This window comes from Lycium barbarum, chromosome 1, assembly GCF_019175385.1.
Source record: "Lycium barbarum isolate Lr01 chromosome 1, ASM1917538v2, whole genome shotgun sequence".
Lineage (NCBI taxonomy): Eukaryota > Viridiplantae > Streptophyta > Magnoliopsida > Solanales > Solanaceae > Lycium > Lycium barbarum.
Genome location: NC_083337.1, coordinates 149925371 through 149948951, shown reverse-complemented (window position 1 = coordinate 149948951; position 23581 = coordinate 149925371). Strand labels below are relative to the sequence as shown.

General features: G+C 37.0%; 1 protein-coding gene across 3 annotated transcripts; it reads left to right on the top strand.

Moving 5' to 3' along the window:
- The first annotated feature begins 190 nt into the window (after positions 1–190).
- Positions 191–22858, top strand: LOC132643757 (CHD3-type chromatin-remodeling factor PICKLE-like). 3 transcript variants are annotated; one of them, XM_060360306.1, is made up of 31 exons: positions 191–368; positions 867–1010; positions 2689–2826; positions 2906–3060; positions 3364–3525; positions 4803–5050; positions 5131–5226; positions 5405–5541; positions 5625–5813; positions 5893–6000; positions 7343–7393; positions 7485–7584; positions 8248–8390; positions 8472–8569; positions 9484–9622; positions 9718–9887; positions 12711–12777; positions 12932–13054; positions 16515–16624; positions 16741–16822; positions 16911–17108; positions 17326–17476; positions 17580–17685; positions 17848–17922; positions 18505–18566; positions 18701–18777; positions 19872–20002; positions 20335–20776; positions 21555–21666; positions 21752–21825; positions 22006–22143. In XM_060360306.1, exons 2-31 carry the CDS (start codon positions 870–872, stop codon positions 22006–22008), a joined length of 3888 nt encoding a protein of 1295 aa, XP_060216289.1. In that variant the 5' UTR covers positions 191–368; positions 867–869; the 3' UTR covers positions 22009–22143. The 3 variants fall into 3 exon arrangements, with proteins under 3 accessions (XP_060216289.1, XP_060216274.1, XP_060216284.1); XM_060360291.1 differs by having other exon boundaries at positions 195–368; positions 21960–22858; XM_060360301.1 differs by lacking the exon at positions 191–368 and adding an exon at positions 460–596 and having other exon boundaries at positions 21960–22858.
- Positions 22859–23581: the final 723 nt, after the last annotated feature.

Here is a 23581-nt window from a genome sequence, read left to right as displayed (position 1 = left end):
AACCCGTAAAACCGTTTAATTGAAATAAAGGAAATAGTTCTATACACTACTAAAAAGAGGGATTTGTGTAATATTTTTGAATCTATATAAGAGGGAACAATGTGTTATAAATTTAAATTAAACTTCAGGTAACACTTTGCGAAATTATCCCAAAAAAAAAAAAAAAAAAAAAGAAGAGTACAAAGACGGGGACACCCCTTTTGTCTTTGAGGGAACTAAGTCCGTAGTCGTCTGATACAACCTCAAAAAATGAACAAATTCCTTTTTCTGTCGCTCTTATTACAACTATAAAATTCAGCAAATCTGAGTTCTCAACTGTCCCTTTCTCAGCAATATTTCTCTTGGGCAAATTGACGAACAGATAACAGGTGATTCAGCTCTTCTTTACGAACCCCAAAAAGATTCTTCATTCACTCTAATTCTAGTCTCATTTCATCAAAATTTCTGTGTTAAGAATTTAATATTTCTTGATATTGAACTCATAGTGGCAGATCCAAGATTTTAAGTTCTTGGTAGTGAGTTCCTACTTAGTATGAGTATAGAATTAAAAGAAAATTGTGCAATTATATACTAGTTCAACCTAATATGAGTCAAATGTAAGTATGTAACTCATATTTGACTTGGTGGACCTGTTCAGCTTAATAACTAGACTTTGCTTACCACACATCCTTGTACTGTACTAACTTTTTTCTTTGTTTCAGCTGAAAAATTATGTTTCCTTTTTTTATTTTTATTTGTTTATGGACTTAGAGTTTCTGCCTTTCTGGTTTTAATTGGGGTTCAACTGATTTGGTGATGTTCTTTGTTTTTGGGTGCTATGGAATGTTTAACCCGCATGCCTTGTTCTTTTGCTTTGTTTAATGCAGGAAATGTCTAGCCTAGTGGAGAGGCTTCGCGTGCGAACGGATCGAAGACCAATTTACAGTTTATTTGATGACTCCGATGATGAAATTGATAAGAAGTCTGAGCCTAGCCTGGAAAAATTTGAAAGAATTGTCCGTCCTGACGCGGTAAATTGCCCTTGAATAGTGATTTTTTACGCTAATTCTTTTGCCCATTCTTTGCTTGACTTGTTTTTGTAACAGGGTAGATTCTTTGTATTACAAATCATTGTAGACGTCCTTATTGTACTTCTTTGTAGTAACTTATTGCAACTTCAAGATATCACTTAGATCCTAGTTCATCACCAGGAAAGGTAGATTCTTATTTTAGTTTACTACATATACGAGTGTGAATTGTCTTTATAAACTGAATTGCAGCTTTATGATATGACTTAGAACCTAGAGATGAATTCGGCTTTGGCTCGATCATCCCGAGGAAAGAAGATTATTTTTGGTTTACTTGGTTTTTCATATAAAACTTAATTCAATAGAGAGTCAAGCTTAGAGATGAGAATTTAGCGATTCAATTTACTCCGAATTCTACCATTGCCTTGAAGTCTATACACAATGGATAAACTCCGTGAGTCTAATATTCTTTTCTGATAACCGTGGTGTCTAATCCTAAGTTGCTTGGACTCGGGTGCGGGTATCCAATATGGTGCGGTTCCGAGTGTCGGATTCGGCAAAATCTAACTTTTAAAATTTGGGGGTGCGGATCTAGGTATGGTTAAGGGTGCAGGGATTCGGCTAAGAAAATTCAAAAGTATAAGAATAGAGCTATAAGTCCGAACTCAGAACATGATCCCTTGAATTCTTGGTTTCTCTCTGTTTGGTGAAGGAGCGAATATGAGACAAAAGGACTATAATATTGAAGGTATGCCATTTCCCATGTGTTAAATCTGATTTATCTTTCATTTTGAGAAATCAAAATCTCAATTACTCCCCCCCAATTTGTCCATGGACTCTGGTCAAAGTATCCGAAGTTGGTTGACCGAATCCGAGAGGTATCCCACACCCGTCCCAGTAACAATAAAATATTCAATCTGAAAATGCAGGATTTAGTTAAGGCACTACCTGGAATATACTATCGGATGCAGCCAAACTTTGAATTCTCATATACAGGCTAAAAGACCGAAGTCCTAAATGTTTTATTCAAAGACTCCAATAAGTTATACCGACTCTCTACTTAACATAGATTATTATAGATTTTGCAAAGCACAGGTGAGCCTCGCTTTTACAACGTATTGTTCTGTATACTTGTCTGACTCCCTGCCTCTGAACTTTATAATGGTGTTGCTCCCTTTTGATTGAAAGTTGAATGCTTTCCCTTATTGGATGAAACTGAAATTAGCTTCTCTCCATTCAGAAAATACCTTTCCGCTCTAGCTCATTGAGGTGACATACATTGTATTTCTTTTGAGCTTGAGCGCATTGTCCCCATGGTATGCTTAAAGTGCATGGATATTTTACTATTTGACTATTTGACTATTTGTCATTCCCTTTTGGACCTGTTGAAAACAAGATGCCTCTGGTCTGGTATGGTAGGTTAGCAGGCTGATGAATAGTAGTAATGATGGTAAATACTGACCTCCTCATCTGGAGTCAAGCATCCCTTTGTCTTTGGATAAAATTACATTATGTTTATGCTACTTTGTGGAATTCACTGATGTCAGGGAAACAAAAATCAACTTCACAGTTTGTAACTGCATGGCTATACATACTTATATTTAAGTCAAATTTGTTTTCTCTGGTAATGATCTTTAATACTTTTACTTACACTGGAGAAATGATGAAAGTTCACTTATAGAAGGATGAATCCTGTCAAGCTTGTGGAGGAGAGGGCGATCTTTTGTACTGTGAATCGTGCACTTATGCTTATCATGCCAAGTGTTTACTTCCACCACTAAAAGCTCCTTTTCCTAGCAGCTGGAGATGCCCTGAGTGTGTAGGTTCCCTTCCTCTTGAAAATCTATCTGTACTGTCAGAGTTTTTCTTTATCACTATGATTTACCATGTTTTTGTAGGTGAGCCCCCTAAATGATATTGATAAGATATTGGATTGTGAAATGCGCCCAACTGTTGCTGATGATAGTGATGCTTCTAAGATGGGGTCGAAGCAAGTATTTGTTAAACAGTATCTTGTTAAGTGGAAAGGATTGTCCTATCTGCACTGCATATGGTATCTCTTTACAGCAATCCTTTGTTTGCTGCTACTATATTTGCTCTGGATTCTATTTGCACTTTTGACAATTTACTATCATATGGGAGCTTCTTTAAGAGTTTTAGTGTGTCAAATAGCGCTTTGCTTCATAGTACTGTTATCTAGTTTTTTTTTTTTTTTTCTCCTTTCTCAATCAAGGTCACTAGATTTTATTGCTCCTCGTTAACAATTTTTTCTTGCGCCTAGTATGGTTTCCTACCTTAAACCCTTTGAAAACTGCAGTTTTATGTTGTCGAAGTAATATCCCTATCCATGTTGCAGGGTGCCTGAAAAAGAGTTTCTGAAAGCTTACAAGTTGCATCCACGTCTTAAGACTAAAGTGAATAATTTTCATCGTCAAATGTCATCAATGACCAACTCCGAAGAGGACTATGTTGCTATTCGATCCGAGTGGACTACAGTTGACCGAATTCTTGCTTGCAGGTTATTCTTAAAGAGTAGATTAATAGATTTTAATTGAGCTGTGGATCAGACTAAACATTTTTCTTTCAAAGCTTACATTATCTGCCTTGTGAGGTCAAATTTTAGTCAATTCCTCATGCATAGATGATTGGGTGTTAATTGTAGAAAACCATGTCTTTTCATGAGATTTTCTATCTTTTTGGTAATTTTTTTTTTTTTTTTTTGATAAGGTAAGTATTTTATTAACAAATGGGGAAGTCCCCACATACAAGCCGTATACCAAAAGAAGAGAATCTACACCAAAATATGATTCTCAACAAAAGAGATCCAATCCTCTATACAAATAGGGACCTCATAAGTGCACCAAAAGGAAACTAGAAATAACACACTACTTTGCAACTTTACAAAATCTTGCTCCACCCCTTCAAGTGCCCTCCTATTTCTTTCTTTCCAAATGACCCACCTGATTGCTAAAGGGGTTACCCTCCATGCTCTTGATCTTCTCTGCCCCCTTCTCTGATTCCAACTATGCATAGCCTCTGATTGCAACTTTACAAAATCTTTTCTATCTTTTTGGTACATTTCTTGTATATGGGCACACTTTTGCTCTTTCTTTAATGGAATTTATTACTTTATCAAAAATAAAAATAAAATGAACAGTGTGCTCCTATCAAGAACTAACGTAAGCCGTAAGAATTAAGATTCATCTAACATCGTGAAATTTATTTTTGTAAATCTGTATATCGTACCAAATATATTATTTATGGTCATTGTTCTTATTGCATTTTGCCACGTATAGAAAATCTTGGTATATTGTCAATTTTTAGGACAGTTATAGACTATTTCACTCATTGCATTAAACATTTTGATGCTAGTAGAATATTGTGATGACTTTTGTGGAAATATAAGCTACTAAGTGGCCAAAATGTGCTAGAATCAGTTCTGGGAACAGAGATGGTGTAGCAATGTTTATCCATGTGAAGCTTTTCTGACCATGTGACGTATCTAGCCTAGGTTTCTTTTAGAAAGTTTATCTCTGTAGGGAAGATAGATTATGTCTGATGCTTGTGGTTTATTTTGTGCTAATACGAAATTTGCCCCCCCCCCCCTCTTTTGTGCTTCTGAAAGAACAAATAAGCAATATATAAATTTTAGCAGAAACTGTTATACTCAAAGTCATAGCACCTATTCTCTTTATTTTTTTTTAATATATAAATAGTTCATTTGAGGTGTATTATTTGGAATTTAGTCCAAGTTTTAGTTTAAACTGCATTAAGTAATTGCGATTGTACTTACAGGGGAGAAGGTGAAGAGAAAGAGTATCTTGTAAAGTGGAAGGAGCTTCCTTATGATGAGTGCTACTGGGAATTTGAGTCGGACATTTCTTCTTTTCAGCAGGAAATTGAACAATATCATAGAGTTCAGTCTCGAGTTGACAAAGTTTCTTCAAGTAAACAAAAAAGTGGGCCTAAAGAGACCACGGAATCAAAACTGAAACCCAGAGAATTTCAACAGTATGAAAGGAGTCCCGAATTTCTTTCTGGAGGTACCTCGATTTCCCTTTCCTTTAATCATTCTGTTCATCTAAAGGAGGTCTGCTAATCTTCATTTTTTGCTGAAATGAAGGGTCACTGCATCCATATCAGCTTGAAGGGCTGAATTTCCTACGTTTTTCTTGGTCTAAACAAACACATGTGATACTTGCAGATGAGATGGGGCTTGGTGAGTTTATGTTGTTCTTCCCCTGTTTTTTAGTCCTTTTCATATCATTTTCTTCTACAATTACTTCTGTGTGATTTCTAGGTAATTAGTGTTATTACTTATTACTAGTCTCGTTCCATATAATTTCTTCTGTAACTCTGCGGCATTGTTCTTTTCTGATGCATTATAAGGCTTGCAGGCAAAACAATACAGAGTATTGCATTTCTAGCCTCTCTTTTTGAAGAGGATATCTCTCCACATTTAGTAGTTGCTCCTCTTTCTACATTGAGAAATTGGGAACGGGAGTTTGCCACTTGGGCTCCCCAAATGAATGTGGTAAGTTGGGATTTTTTTTTTTTTTTTTTGATTTCTATCATGAATATTTGATATACTTTTCCTAAGGAGAAGTGATGCTGTAGGTTATGTACGTTGGTTCTGCACAAGCTCGGGCTGTTATTAGGGAGTATGAATTTTTCTTTCCCAAAAATTCTAACAAGAACAAGAAAAAGAAATCTGAAGATAGAACAAAATTTGATGTCCTTCTGACATCATACGAAATGATCAACATGGATTCTGCCTCTTTGAAGCCTATAAAGTGGGAGTGCATGGTAATTGCCTTAATTCTCAAGTGTGTTAATTTTTGTTTTATGTATTTTTCCTCTTAAGGGTGCTGACATTCGTATTTAGATTGTTGATGAAGGTCACCGTCTCAAAAACAAGGATTCGAAGTTGTTTTCTTCGTTGAAGCAGTACTCTAGTAGACATCGTGTCCTTTTGACTGGAACTCCTCTTCAGGTTTGTCTGTAATTTTCATTCGACACAGGTGTTGGTTCTTTGGTTTCTTTCTTAGATATCTCGTTACTCATACTATTTAAAGTCTTATACAGCATTAACCAAACAATGCAACTTTATGTGGGTCCCTCTTCATCTTTCTCTCTCATTTTGACTAGTCATTCTACTGCTATAATCCTATTCTCCTAACACTTCTATAGAAGGAACGTCGTTGGTCAAGGGAGAGGGGGGAATTAAGTTCGCAAATGTGAGAGAAAAGAAGAAGAAAAGAGAGAATTGAGAGAGAAACAAGCTATTAGAATCGAATAGTTTAGTACACAAGTTTTTTTAATTTTTATAGTGAAGTATACAAGTTCTATGATAGGAAAGATGATCATCTGTTATTGTTGTCACTTTTAAAACACTACATACTTCTTTTGTGAAATACTAATGCCTGATCTGGATTGAACAACGTCAATACTTATGAAGTACCTCATCGCGACCCAATTTAGGACCATGACGGCGCTTAGGGAGTGAACTCCCAAAGCAAGCCTTATCGGGATTTTATGGAGGACATAGTTTACCCTATTTTCTAGGACTATCCAAATGTTCCTGTATCAGCTAAATCACACAACGCAACAAATATCCAATAAAACAAGCCATAATCATCATCAACCACCCGTTTGTAGCACAATCATACTAAGTTCATCTCCAAAAATACTGTAAGTCTAATCTAGTCACAAGTCTATAATACTAAACATACTAATGAACAATTCGACTAGTAGAGAAACTCCGAGAGTTGAAGATAGAAGACAATAACATAAAAGATAAGATACTTCACACACGTTAACCAATGTGGGGCTCGCCAGAACTGTCTACTCATGCACTCTAGCTAGGGAGATCCTTTTCTCCTTCCATTGCTGTCTCTGTAAAAAACAATTAGCGGGGAGTGAGTTGCTAGTGCAGCTTCTCTCCAAAGAGAATATTGTCATTCATCGTCCTTTTACGGGTGTCTGATAATTTGAAAATCCATAGAATTTTGTCATTTATCTATAACATTTAACTCACCTCCAGCACTTCTCATATTGATAATATAATTATAACAACAATAACAACAGCAAGACAATTAGAATAGTAGTAATAATAAAATTAGTGCCAATGATAGTAGTCGTAGTAGTACTGATAATAATAATACTAGTACTAGTGGTAGAACTAATTTTTATGAGATTAATTGTAACTGTTACTATTATGAGTATCATCATTGTCATCTTATCACCATCATCTGGTATCTGCCACTATTGTTTGAAATGCAAAAATTACTTGTATCAAGTTAGTTATGACACTCCTTTTTCCACCTGTCTTTCAGAACAATCTGGATGAACTTTTCATGCTTATGCACTTCCTTGATGCTGGGAAGGTTAGTGCTAGATTTCTAGAAGCAACTTGTATCTAACCAATTTGCGTGTTGATTTATTATGATGTGAAATTTATATGGAACTTGATTGCAGTTTGGAAGCTTGGAGGAATTCCAACAGGAATTTGAGGATATTGGTCAGGAAGAACAGATTTCAAGACTTCATAAAATGCTGGCACCCCATCTGCTCAGAAGTATAATCTCAAGCCTTTTTTGTGATTTGTCATTGGATTTATAAATAGTTTATGGTTTACATTCTTTGTGAAGTAGGCATTATCAGGGTGTTCCAACATGCTACTCGTAAATCTTTGCTTGATTCCTAAATTTCAGTCTCTGTAGTAAGCCGTAAAGCCTTTGCAAACTGCAATACAGATACCGTAATTATATCATATTAAACAAATTTGTGTTGTTCATCTTTCCCATTAAATATGCTGTATCTTATATACCGCTGGTGATGGGTGGTCCAACAACTAAAAGTTAGATGCCAAGTTCTCCTTACTATCATTTGTCACTGGAAATTCTATCTTGTTGGCTTCCTCTTAAATCAATCACAACATCATTAGATGACTTTAGTCTGCTGTTTTCCTGGAGCCCCAGATGCATGCTTACTCCTAGGTAACTGATAGGTACAGCGTACAAGGCTGTACCGGGTCAAGTGGATTAAGTTTCTGAAGAATTTGTACATCTTTCTAAATAGCTGAGCTTATTCAATACAAGTACTTACAGTTCCAGAGTGAAGCTTATAGTTAAGTTCAGAAGAGGTTCATGGGCTAGGGCAGTGCTTCAAGAAACATGATTCTGTTCATCTTTATGCGGAAAAATTGAGCTATGGTGTAAGTGTGTTTGGTTGGCTGCAGGGGTCAAGAAAGATGTCATGAAGGAGATGCCTCCAAAAAAGGAGCTCATTTTACGAGTGGAATTGAGTAGCATGCAGAAAGAATACTACAAGGCAATTCTGACACGTAACTTCCAGATACTGGCTCGCAAGGGAGGTGCACAGGTGTGCCAGCTTCTTCTTGTTTGATATATCCTTATTGTTCAATAATAGCAATTCTGACCTTGGTTGATACTTGTATATCAGATTTCCCTCATAAATGTGGTTATGGAACTGCGCAAGCTCTGCTGTCATCCATTTATGTTAGAAGGTGTTGAACCAGAGGATAATAATGAGTTTACCAAGTACATTTCCTATCTTATATCAATTGTATTTATTTCTTGCCTGCAGAAAATCAAGTTTATAATTTTATTGATGAATTTTGTGGCCCCTCTGGTTATGCTAAACTGTAATTGGCCTCCATTATTCTGGTCATAGTTCCGGCCTTTTAAGTTTCCATAAACGGTGCTTCACGGTCAGTTGTTATTGAGTTTCTAGAAAAGGTATTACAAGTTGGAACTCTGTTACTTACCTTACAAAAAAAAAAAAAAAAAAAAAAATTTAAGAAGGTAAGCTGGAAGTCTTATCTTTTTTCTTTGTTACGAAGGAGTATAGCATGCAGAGGGTGAGGGAACAACCGTCTGTGGTAGGGGCGGCTGCTCTGATTAGGGACTCTAAAGTTGGATGAGGGTTTTTTTTTTTTGTGTGTGTGTGTGTGGGGGGGGGGGGGGGGTGAGGTTAAGTAAGAATTGTTCTCTTTTCACTTTCCTGATTGTGTCAGAGTGGTGTCTTATTAAATAAGTAACGTTATGTTCCCTTTTCAACTTCTCTGTTAATGTCTCCATGTCAAAGTGCCAAATTTCCCTAAAAGAAAAATGTTTAGCGCGATTCTTCTATTTTCTTTTTGATGATACCATTTAATTTGGACAAAATCTATTGTGCTAATCTGGAAAACATGGGTGGTCAGAGGAGTTTCATATGATCATTAGGGCCTAAAGTGCGAAAATTCTTCTTTTAGAAACTGGAATGAAAATTCTTCTTTTAGGAACTGGAATGTTATGTATGGCCTAAGAATTAATGTTGCCTAGTGAGATCGATGATCTTGCCTGCAAGAAGAGTGCGCCATTAGAGATTTTTATTTTTTGGGTAGAAAAATGTTCCTTTTTGAGCTCTTCAACCAACCTATCGTATCTGCACTTAAATCGTTTTGATTTGGCAGACAACTGCTGGAATCTTCTGGTAAATTACAACTTCTAGACAAGATGATGGTTAAGCTTAAAGACCAAGGTCACAGAGTTCTTATATATTCACAATTTCAGCATATGCTCGACTTGCTAGAAGACTACTGTACCTATAAGGTAGAGATACTAGTTCGTTATATTATTTTAAACCTGGTTTTGTATTCATCTTTATTATCTGAAAAATTGATGTATTTACCTGTTAATATCGGCAGAAATGGCACTACGAACGGATTGATGGAAAAGTTCCCGGGGCAGAAAGACAAATCCGAATTGACAGATTTAATGCAAAGAATTCTTCAAGATTCTGTTTCCTGCTTTCCACTAGAGCTGGAGGTCTAGGAATTAATCTTGCAACTGCTGACACAGTAATTATATATGACAGGTAATATTATATTCTAGAATCCTCTCTCTCTCTCTCTCTCTCTCTCTCTCTCTCTCTCTCTCTCTCTCTCTCCCCACATGTCTTGAGTCAATACCCTAATTTGCCCTTCCAGAACATCAAGTATTTGGCTTCTTGACCGAAAGCATTTTGTGTCATATGTCATTGGTCACCTTGGCAACACGTTTATAAAAGCATTCATCAAGGCTAAAAGGTCACAGTCTTTGATATCCACAACTCTTTCATTTTCAGGAATAAATCAATAAAAACTGCATTTAGTCTTTGTCTCCTTGGCTCATAGACTTCCTCCTCTGTATTATCACTCAATTTACACCTTTGACATTCTGGAATCTACTAAAACCGTGCAGTTGAGAGTAGGTATCTATCTCATCCTCCACTTGTTTCTTGTTGCAAGGGAGAATACCTCATCATTCAGCTTCTCGCTATCCATCATATTTCCATCAACTATAATTTTTTCAAATAAAATTTCATGGTTTAGTAGAATTGGGATTGGAATGCTATTATCATTCCCTTCCTTCAGCAAAGCAATTCTAGATTCTTATTGCAAAAAAGTCTCTTGTGCAACCACCTTTAACCATAATATCCACATTCAATCTCTCTTTCATTTTCAACTCAGCCTCATTTAGTTCCTATTATTTATTTACCTAATAAACTCCCCTCTTCTTTTTCCTACTCATATAGTTGTTCCACCTTTTTCTTTTTTTGATAAAGAACCTTTACTTTACTGTGGTAAGAATTTGGATCTCATCGCACTTGATCCCTGGCTCTCCATCAATTTCTTGGAGAGTGTTTTAGAACATTTAACTCCAGTTCTTGATTTCTTTTTTGTTTTTGTTCTTATTTTTGTGTCTGTTTAAATTCTTGAGGGAATTGTCTAGCAGTTATGCAAGGCTATCTCTAGGTAGTTAGGTTTCATAGATTTGGAACCTATTGGATCTATCCTGTGGGAGAATTGCTTTTGTTTTAGTCTTTTAGATAAATTGCTGTTTAAGACCATCTCTAGTAGGAATTCGTTAAATTTTTATGTAAGAACCTAATTCTATATAAATATATAGTGATTTAAGGGAAGTCAATCTCTAGAATGATAGAAAACAATGATGTGGAGATTGTAGCAATGCCATATATTTTAGGCAGTGAAACTTTATCTTAAAGATCTCCCATACTGCAGTCTCTCTTGTATCTTCTTCAGTAGGGAATGGTGCATCAAGTTACTTTGACAATGACCTTGGATTTGGCATATAGTTTATCTTTGATGTACCAGCAACTTCTATAAGATCTCCTGTCTTTACGATTTTGTTATGCCATCCCTTTGATCCCTTTGGTTTGGAACTCCTTTTCTTGAAAATTCCAATTTTGTTGGAGCTTTTAATATTAGGGAAGGAACAACCTTATTTGTAGTTTCTTGGAATAAACTTTACTCAATGTGTTACCACATTGCTTGTTGTTTGATCCTAGATACTTCGGCAATAATTTTCTGCTGGAAAATCGCTTTCTGATACCTTCTTCATTCACCATCTTTTCAAGACAAAGTTATCCTCTACTTTGGTCTATTAGCAAGACAAAGGTTCCACTCAAAACTAGGCATGTTCTTGGCCCTCGGAGCCTTGCATGTTGGTATGTGTTAACTTAATGGAGCAACAAACCCTTCTCAGTTCGTTCTATGCTGCCCTGTCACGGTAGAATTGTGATTTTAGATTATCTGAGCTATTTCAACAATATTTGTTATCATAAGGTGTATTTGGTAAGTTTCTAGCGTTGAATACGTGATAAAAAAATGGATGTTACCTTATCAAAAAAAAAAAAAAAGGATGTTGGACCTAACTCAACCCTAAAAGCTAGCTCATGAGGTGTGGATTGCCCAAGACCATATAAGGAGAGAAAGTCGCCGTCCATTAGCGGTGTGGGAATCTGACACACTCCCCACACGCCCAGGCTTGCCAACTGGAATGTGTACAGGCAATCTCGGTTACACCAAGAACTAGGATGGGTGTGGCTGTTAGATTCCCGCATTGGTAGTGGATGGGGGACTTGGTCTTCTTATATGGTCCTGGGCAATCCTACCTCATGAGGTAGCTTTTGGGTTAAGTTAGGTCCAAGATACATGTTTATCATGGTATCAGAGTAGACAAAGGTCTTAAATTCAATCTCACTGCCCCAAGTATCAAAATGAACTTTCACGTGCTTGGCTATGAAAAAGAATTAGACGGCACGTGAGGGGGCGTGTTGAAGACATAATTAAGTGTCAAAGAAGCTTAAGTGCAGTAGCTCAGGGGAGGCCTTCACCTCACTTAAGTTGCGCTTCAGTGTAGCCATGTAGGTAAGGGATGGAGGCGTGTGAGAGTTCTATCTTGAATCGAGCAGTACTAAACGACAAATATAATCGGCAAAAAGTGTATTCGCTGTTAAGAAAAAATATTATGGATGATATTACTTTTTTCTTGAATTACATTGTATTTCTATTCTTTCCCTTCATTGTCCTTTTTTAACTAAGCCCACAATTTAATTGTGCTTTGCGCTTGAAGCCCCAATAGACCTGGAGCGTTTTTTAGAGTTTTTTGCCTTTGACAACACTGGATTAAGTAAATAAAAGGCATGTGTTTTCTCTAAAACTTTAAGATTTTAGATGAGATGGTCACACACTTCAACACGGTATGAAATGTAAAAATGCATTCTCCAATTCTGGTCCCCATTTAGGAGTTCTGTCCCAAATCTAGAGAAAAGAGGGAAGGAAAAAAACTTCTTTGCAATTTTCTTTTCAATGTGCGTGCGGTTCCTCTTGCTTATTTTTTTGTGTCTATCTTTCAGTGATTGGAATCCCCACGCTGACCTACAAGCAATGGCTAGAGCTCATCGGCTTGGACAAACAAATAAGGTTACAATTTCCTCCCTTCTGGTGTTGGCACCAAGGAAAAAAAAAGATACTCATTGCCTTGCTTCTATGGCAACAGAGGTGGTTATGTTGACATTGATTTCTTGGCCTGTATCTAAGGTTTTGATGGTATTTTTTTCCATATTTGATATTGCAGGTAATGATTTTTCGACTCATAACAAGAGGAACCATTGAGGAAAGAATGATGCAAATGACTAAGAAGAAAATGGTTTTGGAACATCTAGTTGTTGGAAGGCTTAAAGCACAAAATATCAACCAGGTAACTTATTTACAATGTTTGAGCTAAGACTAAACATGAGCTACTAGATTTTGTACAGGTAAAAAAGCTAATGGCTAGCGATATCCTAAATTCTAAGGTCATCTTTTAAGCTAATGGTTAGATATCCATAACATTGAGTTCACTTTTTACCTTGATTGAATTAGTGAACCATCTTATCTTAAAGTTCAAACCAGTAGAGATGGGATAAATTTTTATATTTATGTAGGATTTTATTGCATTGGTGCATACAGAAATGTTTTGAGATGGGGGACAATGAGGCGCGATTGGGACCTGTTCTTGCTCTCATACAATGTTGAATTTCGGTTACTTCTTTGTATAAAAGTTAAATATATACTTATTTTTGCTTGAGTCTAATAAATCCCTCATGTGGGAGCCTTTTATTTTTCTGGGAAAAGTACTTACCAATTTTTTTAAAGCGGTGGTACTACTCAAACTTAGGGCTTGTGTATGCTCTGAAAGCATGTTGAATTGTGTGAATTGTCTGGCATAAAGTATAAGTTGCCAAATACACTTTTGTTTACTTATATTAGTCTTCAATAATTGTCACCTTTCAACTTATAGCTAGAAGCTTCGCCAGAAGCAAAAAAGATGAGGTCGCTCTGCTTCGTAGACAAGGCTCGTTCCGCTATTGTGATTGCTTAAGTTCTTTTTTAACTATACTGTGTTGTCTGCATCAGTTGGTTGGCGCAAGGCAACAGCATTGTTTTGACTCTGAGGATGATGGGCATCCAATAGATAATGAAATGTTATGCATTAGACAATTAAATTATTGTTGCGTTGAGTGTATACAAGTCGTTGAGGACACACTACAATTTTGTGTACACCTTTTTTAATAATGGTGGTGTCCGAGCTTGCTTGTGCGCACCTAGACTATTACATCGAGTAATCTATACCTGCGAACTCCCACCAACACAGGTACCCGCTAACTCTGGCCACCAAGACTTGGGCAGATGTGGAAAAATCACCTAGTTCAATTTTGTCTACTGTTGAATCTACGATCTCTTCTTATTATTTTCTTACCCCCTCTGCCCCAAATAAATCTGGGTTGTCCCAAAACAGTGTCAACTTCCCTAAAGGAATGCTTTTATTCAGTCACTTTCAATTTTCTTTCACATACTACAATTACAATACGCAACTTGGCTTCTATTTTTTACTTATAATAAAAGGTTAAAATTCTTCAAAAAGTCAACTGTCTCTGCTTCTGGATCCACTTCATCAGAGATAAAGTAAGACTTCACTTGCCATAATAGTTGTGCTCAAACAAATGAAGATATCCAAAATTGGATTGGAGAGGGTATTAATTCTCTTGGTTCGCTTTACTGTGAGAAGTTCTCATTCCATAATTAATATATCCCAGGTAAGCCCTGAGGGGTATATGTTGAACCGCGGGGGGGGGGGGGGGGGGGGGGGTACTTTAAATTCAAGTACCTTGGGTCTATCATGCAAGGCAGCGGGGAGATTGACGATGATGTCACACATCGTATTGGGGTAGGGTGGATGAAATGGAGGCTAGCTTCAGGAGTGCTATGTGACAAGAAAGTGCCACCACAACTGAAGGGCAAGTTCTACAGAGTGGTGGTTAGACCGGCTATGTTGTATGGGGCGGAGTGTTGGCCAGTTAAGATCTCTCACGTTCAAAAGATGAAAGTTGCCGAGATGAGAATGTTGAGATGGATGTGTGGGCACACTAGGAGCGACAGGATTAGAAATGAGGCTATTCGGGATAAGGTGGGAGTGGCCTCGGTGGAAGACAAGATGCGGGAAATGCGACTGAGATGGTTTGGGCATGTGAAGAGGAGAGACATAGATGCCCCAGTGCGGAGGTGCGAGAGGTTAGCCATGGATGGTTTCAGAAGAGGTAGGGGTAGGCCAAAGAAATATTGGGGAGAGGTGATTAGACAGGACATGACGCAGTTACAGCTTACCGAGGACATGACCTTAGATAGGAAGGTGTGGAGGACCCACATTAGGGTAGAAGGCTAGTATATAAGTCTCGTTATCTTTCCTCATTAGTAGGCGCATTAGCGCATTATAATTTCTTGTGCTTTGATTTATGTTATTATTTGCTACTTTCTGTACTTTGATTACTCTATTTTATCTGTGCCGCTTTCGTGATTTGCATTTCCATATCGCTTTGAATTCCTTGATTATCCTGTTTTACTGTGTCGCTTGCATTATTTCATTGCAATATCGTTTTAAATCTTTTAACCTTATCTGACCCCCTTTTTTATGCTTCTATTGAGCCGAGGGTCTCTCGGAAACAGCCATCCTACCTTGGTAGGAGTAAGGTCTGCGTACATTATACCCTCCCCAGACCCCAAGATGTGGGATTTCACTGGGTTGTTGTTGTTGTTGTTGTTGCACTCATAACAATGTCAGCTTTTAGTAATCTCTGATTTTGAACCAAAGTGATTTAATTTTCATTACGAGTGAAAACTATGAAGGTGAATGTAAGAAAATGAAACTTTTGGGACTTTGAAATTCTTAAAAGGAGACTTGTAGGCTTTGTAAAAATGATCATGTAGATCTCGCTTTGAGGAAGTTCAGAACATAAGATTTATTTTTGATACCTGTTCCTCAGTCATTAGTTCTCCCAATCAAATCTTACTTTAATCTAATTGTTATGTGCTTGTGAACAAAATATTGCGCATTCTTTAATATGGATGCTTGTGATCTCATTCCTCCCATCTCTGTCACACATACCAAGATATTACCTGGTACACCGTTTCCTACTTGTTTCCTTTGGTTGGTTAGATAGATGGTCAGGTGGAATTAGTGAAGTTTAGTCAGTGGAACTATACTGTATCAAAAAGTATAAGTTCCTCAGTTAATGTGCTTCCGGGTCCAATAGCTGGTATCGACACCTAGTCATAATTATTTTTGATGAAGTAAGATGTTTCATTACTGGCATCAAGAAATGCAGTAAGTCCAAAAGAGAGTATGCTAGCACCAGTACATGATACTAAGCTAAACCAAGGAGCTAACAAAGTAAAAAAATACGTGCAATTAACAAAAGTGCTTGAGACTAAGCTAAAGTCGAAGCTAATAGAGTCCAAATAAAGATAAGCATTATTTACAGGGATTAGGTTACTCCAACCAAATAAATTCAGTAGACATCTAGCTTTCAAGGAGTGGTTTGGAGTTGAGAATCCAGCAGAACATCTGCGATTTCATTTTGTCACACTCCACACACACCCCAAAATATACTTGCAGGAACCTTTTTTCCAGATTTTCGTGATGGTTTTATCAACTTTCCACAAAATCCAGCTCTCATATGCTTCTTTAGTATTCTGAGGCATCACGGTCATAATTATTGAAGGAACAAGTGCAATAGTTTCAGTTTTCAGCCCCCCAAAGAACTTTGGTCTTACATTGATCAACACTGAAAACATTACGTATGTTGCTAAGTGATAGGTGGCTAACTACAATCTTAATGCAGGAAGAACTGGATGATATTATAAGATATGGGTCAAAAGAGTTATTTGCTGATGAGAATGATGAGGCTGGAAAATTGCGACAAATTCATTACGATGATACTGCAATAGATAGGTGAGTTTTCTTTAGGTCCGGTGCACTTTCTCCTTTTTTCTTTAGTCCTCTTTTAGGGTTTGTATCAGTTTATGTCACATGAATGTAATGATATTTCTATTATTTTCTTTTCTTAGATTGCTCGATCGCGAGCAAGTTGTAGATGAGGATGTTGCCTTGGACGATGAAGAGGAGGATTCATTTTTGAAGGCCTTCAAGGTTTATATCCTCCTAAAGATTTTTCACATTTGAGCTTTATATTTGGTTAGCTGATCTAGGATAAGCTAACGGCTTCTGAATGTTTCAGGTAGCTAATTTTGAGTATATAGAAGAAACAGAAGCAACACCAGAAGAAGACATCCCAACTCCTCCTTTGGAGAACAAAGCAACAGTACTCAGTTCTGAGAGAGCCACCTACTGGGAAGAATTGTTACGAGATAGATATGAAATACATAAAGTAGAAGAATTCAATGGCATGGGCAAGGGAAAGAGAAGTCGTAAACAGGTGTGGAATGCCATCCTGAGTCCCTTTTCATTTTCAAATCTATTCAATTTTTCTTCTGTTGATTGGCAGGAAATTGAACTCTACATTTTTTGTGCTTGTTAATCTAGTCATTCTTTCAATCTACCATCTGTACTAATATGTTTAGTAATTATTTTATTTGATCAGTTTTCACAAGTAAACCTACCTGTTGTCATGACTATCTTCATTCTCCTCTCAGATGGTGTCTGTTGAAGACGATGATCTTGCTGGTCTGGAAGAGGTGACCTCTGATGGCGAGGATGATAACTATGAAGCGGATTTGAGTGATGGTGAGGCAGCTTTACCTGGAGCACCAGTTGTGAGAAGGCCTTACAGAAAGAGAGCCCGTGGTATGACTGCTTGATCACATTTCACATTTCAACTAGACTTATAAAAATATATCAATTAGGATACTATTGATAGTATCTCAGAAAAAGTTCTTTACTGTGGCAGTGGACTCTTCTGCACCACTTCCTTTGATGGAAGGAGAAGGAAAATCTTTTAGAGTACTGGGATTTAATCAAAGCCAGAGGGCAGCATTTGTCAAAATTTTAATGAGGTCTCATCTTGCTATCTTCCTTTCCGTACTGTGTTATTTCTCTCTTTCTTTCCTTTTTTTTGTTTGTTTGTTTGTTTTTTTTTTTTTTTTTTTTTTGTGTGTTATTTCTCTGCTGTGCACACAAAGGCAGGAGAGTGTTGAAATAATCTATCTTCTTTACAGATTTGGTGTTGGAGACTATGACTGGGCAGAATTCACACCACGACTGAAGCAGAAAACTTATGAAGAAATAAGAGAGTACGTAAAGATATCAACTTTGAGTTCTGTATATTCCTTAGTTCTGTATCATAGACTGCTCCTGATAAAAGAAATGGACTGCCATTAATGTGTTGACTAAATTGTTACTGTAGCTATCTCTCTGGTTTAGTGATTCTTGAGTGAAGAATACATCACATTCCCTGTAATCATGATTGCAATTTTTTTTTTTTTAAAATAAAATGAAAGAGGAGATCTCTTGGTGTTCTTAGAAGTTGCTCTTCATCGATCTTCCTGGCCCTTCTCTTGTATTGTCCGTGCCTACTGAATACCGAGGTGCTGTGCACAGTAATGCTACTTCTGTTATTGCAAGAAGTTGGTGTCAAATGAACTTAAAACTTTGATTTCTCTGTCAGTTGCAGCTGACGACTTGATGACTTCTCATATATTGTGATTTATCATATGGTATTATTTTGAAAAATACCTACTATTGTATTCCCCCCTGCTTTGATTGTATTCCCCCCTGCTTTGATTGTATTCCCCCCTGCTTTGATTGATTTAGCAGCTACACTCGATTTGTGTGTGAGGGAAAATAATTTACTGACATTGTCATCTGTCATACAGTTACGGAGTTCTGTTTTTGTCTCATATTGCTGAAGATATTACTGAATCAACAACATTTACAGGTGAAGGATTTATATTTATTCTTTACATCTTTCTCTGTGAAACTCTTATTTATCCGCTTTACTGCTTTTAATTTTCTCCCGCCTCCCGCCCTCCACACCAATTGGGTCAAAACATTTAAAATTTTGGATTGCAGATGGGGTTCCAAAAGAAGGACTAAGAATACAAGATGTGCTAGTGAGGATTGCAGTCTTGCTTCTTATAAGAGAAAAGGTAAGTTTTTAGATCAGATAACTTGCTGGAATTCAAGGTCGGTGGTTATTGTTCAATGCTGTTTTACCTGTGAACAACTTCTATTGCAGTGGGAGTTTGTAAACTCCCCCTACTTTCCTGGTGCTTCTTTTGATCTGTGATATGACTATATAGCCTAATGTGGATATACGGGCTTATTTGTGCGGTCAAATTTTAAGATGCGACATGCATTTGAGAGAAGGTTTTTTAATTGGTAAAGCAAATCTTTTGCAACAACAAAGTGCGGTACAGCCCGTATGCTTCAGTTTGAGAGGGGGGGAGTTAATCGTAAATAGGCCATAGCTTAGGGATTAAATGGCACTTTGTGATTCTTTTAATTATTTTTTGTAAGTAACTGCAAATATATTAGATGTTGACATGTTGTGAAGTTAATAAGAACACCTGCAATTCTCCAATTCTCTATTTTGTAACAGTTTTGCTGCCATTGTAGCTTGACTTTAGGTAAATACATAAAAGTTACAAGATCATCAGACCCACCTTATAAGCTTTCATATGTTGGAGTTTGACAATTCATGTTTGTCATAATATATGTTCAATGATAGATAATTCAAACAAAGATGAGTTCATTTATACACTAAGCTGTGTTTGGAAATTGGAAATTATATCCTAATGTTATAGAGTTCAAGGGAGTGTGGTTTGTAAATATGTACGGTTCATCAATTTCTTAATGTAGTCACCTTTTGACCTTGGATGTCTCTCTGCTCTTCTTAATACTTGGGCATGGCAGTACGTACGAGTTGCTCCTTTTGCACGAGTTAGGAATCCTGATCTCACAATCAAAAAAGGGGAACAGTCACTTTTTTTCCATGAATTGCGTCTTTCCGATGTATCCTTATATAGCCTGATCGAATGCAATGTTACTTCTGTGTTGATAATTCCTTGTATTAACAAAACAGTTATATATGCAGTTTATGCACGGCTATCATGTAAATTTTTTGCTGCTACTAATGTTTTCAAGTGATCTCTGATACCCTCGTCAATGACCTGAGCATATTAACCTACAGTTCTATATGTAGATTAATTATTAAAATTTCACAAAGTGTTAGTTATTTCAGGTCAAGGCTTTCTCGGAAGAGACAAATGGTCCTCTTTTTGCTACGGACATTGTGTCTTGGTTTCCTGGATTAAAAGGCGGACGTGTTTGGAAGGAAGAGCATGATTTGCTGCTGCTACGAGCAGTACTAAAGTATGCAGTCTTTTCTTTTCATTTCTTTTTCTTTTTCATCCGATCTGTGTCATGAGTTTAGAAAGTGATCAACCATTTTGGAGTAACTTCTTAGATGTGCACTTGTCCTTTAGAGGTTAATCTCATCTTTTGTAGGTAGTGGTAGACGATGACTGTGGTCACTATATCAACCATCATCCTCTACTTCTTCCTCTGAAATGCAAGTTGTCTGTGTGAACAGTGTCGCGGCAATTTTTCATTGTGCCCTTCCTTTTGACTGCATCATTGATCATTTCGACTATGGAAATTCAAGTGCAGACTGTGCACAAATTGTTAATTTCTGGTTTGTGCAGGCATGGTTATGGAAGATGGCAAGCTATTATTGATGACAAAGAGTTGAGAATCCAAGAAGTTGTCTGTAAAGAGCTGAATCTTCCTTCCATAAGTTTACCCGGAGCTTCTCAGCCACAAGTTCCTTCTGCTCCTGGAGCTTCTCAGGCGCTTCCCGCTTCAGGGGTTTCACAAGCACAAGTTTCTGCCCCAGGAGTCTATCAAGCACCAAATGGTGTAAATACAGCTACTGGAACTACTGGAAATCAGGTGAAGGCTGCTGATGAGGCTAACCATGAAGTCTCACATGGCACAAGCGATCCTTCAAACAGAACACAACTTCAGCAAGATTCTTCTTTGTCATATCATTATAGAGAGATGCAGAGAAGACAAGTTGAATTTATAAGGAAAAGGGTGATGCTTCTCGAGAATGCAATTAATGCTGAATATCAGAGAGAAGTTGTTGTAAGTCATCTTAAATTTTCAAAAATATTTGATGTTGGAGTTCATTAGATTATAGTTGGAAGTCCATCAGTCATGAATGTGTTTCCAAAGAGGGTAATAACAAACCTGGCTTCATCTTCCTTCTTTCATTTTTTCCCTCCTGGTGTCAAGTCACCTCAGAAGAAAAATTAATACTTCTAGATCAAGTTTTATGCTCCTTAAGAGCCATAGAACTATGAACCTGGTTTGATTGTGGTCCTGTAGTCTCAAGGTATATTTCTCTTGTTTTTCCATGTTAGCGGGCTAGCCTTTCGTGGAACTTCATGTTCCTGCTAGCTCTTAATCATTATGCAACCTTGTGGCGTCCCCAACTGTATAAAAGGTTAGATTTCTCTGTGATTAATAGAGCTTGCGGAATTTTATGTTCTCTCGAGAAAGAACCTTTGGGTGTATTAGAAATTACATCCTACGCACTTTCTTAGTAAGCTTAAACGAATAGAATTTCACGTGTTACTTGGTCTATGTTTCCTCATTGTTAAAGGTGCAGTCTTTATTCCTTCTGCCTGTCTTGGTAGATGAATGATGACTTATTTCTATTTGTTGTTGAGAACAGCCTTTGATCTTTGTTCTGATTTGACTTGCTCATTTTCATTTTTTATGATTGTTCTCTGATATTCTGTTCCTATATGATTTATGTTTTAATAGCTGGGTCTTGCAGCTGCATTGGTTGATTTGATCATTTTGAGGACAGTTAAACCTGTATTCATGTGGTTTATATGTATCCATGTGCTTCCTTCAGGGTTATGGAAAACCGCATGAAGTGCCTGGGAAAGAGATGGAGTGTGACACCAAGATTGTTGAGACCGCTGGCACTGCAATGGTTGATAATTTCGCAAAACTTATTGAAATTTGTAAGTATACTCATTCACTGCTTGAAGCTTCTCGAGTGCGTCAAGAATCTACTGACTAGCATCCCATCACACACTCTGAATGCAGCTCCACAGGGAATCTCTGAAGTTGCTTGTGATGGTGAAGTGGATCGTTTGAGAGTTGCTCAGCTTTACAATAAGGTGAATATTCTGTTCCCGAACATATTTCAGGACTTCAGTTTATATGCATATTTCCAGAATACAAAACAAAACATATTTTCGCAGCAAGGGTTGTGAAGTAGATGTTTTGTGCTTTTTTTTAATTCGTTTTGCAGATGTGCAAGGTACTTTCTGACAATGGCCAAGATTCATTTAATGCAGTAGCAAGTCAGCTAGCTAATCTGGAGATGAAAAAGAACCTCTTTCCACTGGAGGACTTTTTCCAAGAGATGAAACAAGTACTTTCTTCAGCTCAGCAGAATGCTTCTAATTTTCCAAGGAGAGAACTTCAAGAAGATTGGAAGCCCGAAGGTGGAGACGGTAGGCTTCACAGAGCTGAGAAAGAACATGATGATTTTCCAACAAGTACAGAATCTGGATCCGCGAGTACTCACAATTTAACAGCTCCGAATACAACAGAAAGTAATATGCCCCACAATGTTAGTCCTTTGGAGGTTCCTGGAGGGCAGATAAAACACTGCAGTTTAAATGGAGATACTGATATAGAGATGGTGGAGAAGCAGGATGATACCGATGTTAGCACCACCAATGTTGCCATGGATATAACAGAGAATGAAACAGGTTTTGAGGGCGTTTCATTCGTTGACCTAAACTAAATTATATAGGGAAATTGACAACCTCCTAGGAAACCATTATAGAATGACTACACAGAGAGTGACTGTTTTCCTTTTTTCTTATTTGTGTTTCCCACTCGTCAAGAACTCCCTTTGAAACGCGGTAACATTCTTGTACTTACCGGGCATAAGCAGCAGAGATTAGCGTCTTGATTGTCTGATTGAATCAAAATAGGAAAGAGTTGATCAGAAGTCTGTAGGATGGATGGAGGGCAAGTGTGCTGAGAACCTTTTCCTGTTAACATCCCATGTATAACTGGACCATGCTGTAAAATTGTAACTTCAGTATATTGACAGCATCCCATGTTTAAACGGACATGTTGTGAATTGTAACTTTAAGTATTTTTAACCGTAGTGTAAGGCGAGTCACATTCTAATTCCCTTTTAACATATTTTACTGTCTGTTTTATCAGTTTATCCTATCATAAACCAGCACTTGATGGAGCTTACCCAGAGAAAGCAGCGACGTATTGTGAGGATTTTCGTATTCTACAATTTCACTCGAGGGCTCTATGAAATAATGAGAATTAAGGTGGCATCATATTCTACACAAAATATCTTAACACTATTAGCACAATCCAAGTCACTGGGAGTTCTTTCTAATATAGCTTTATTTTGCAAATAAAAATATTAGTTCTTTAGATGCAAATTATCAGAAACATAAAATTAAGTTTACCAAATGGTATGAAATGGTTGTGAACTAAATGGTGGCAAAGAAATTACTCATGCTGAGCAACGTCGCAATAAGAGCTTGATAATGAAAGAAATAAGGATCGATAATGTTGCAATACACGATGGTACAAAATTATAGAAATAAAGGATCGATACAAAATTATTATAAAATGGAAGTACAATTATTATTCACAGTTACATAGAGAAGCAAATATAAACTATAGTCTATTATGTTGCGATCATGGAGTTGAGGTAAGCTACATAACATTGTACTTTATCTTATGTATTGGGTAACTTCACATTAAGTTGTGAAATTATGTGTCACATGTAGTTACCATTTTTCCGTTAAAATAATAAATGCATATTTTGGACAATAATCTTTGTAATTTTATACCACTAATTTCAATGTGGTTGAATACGCAGCACTAATA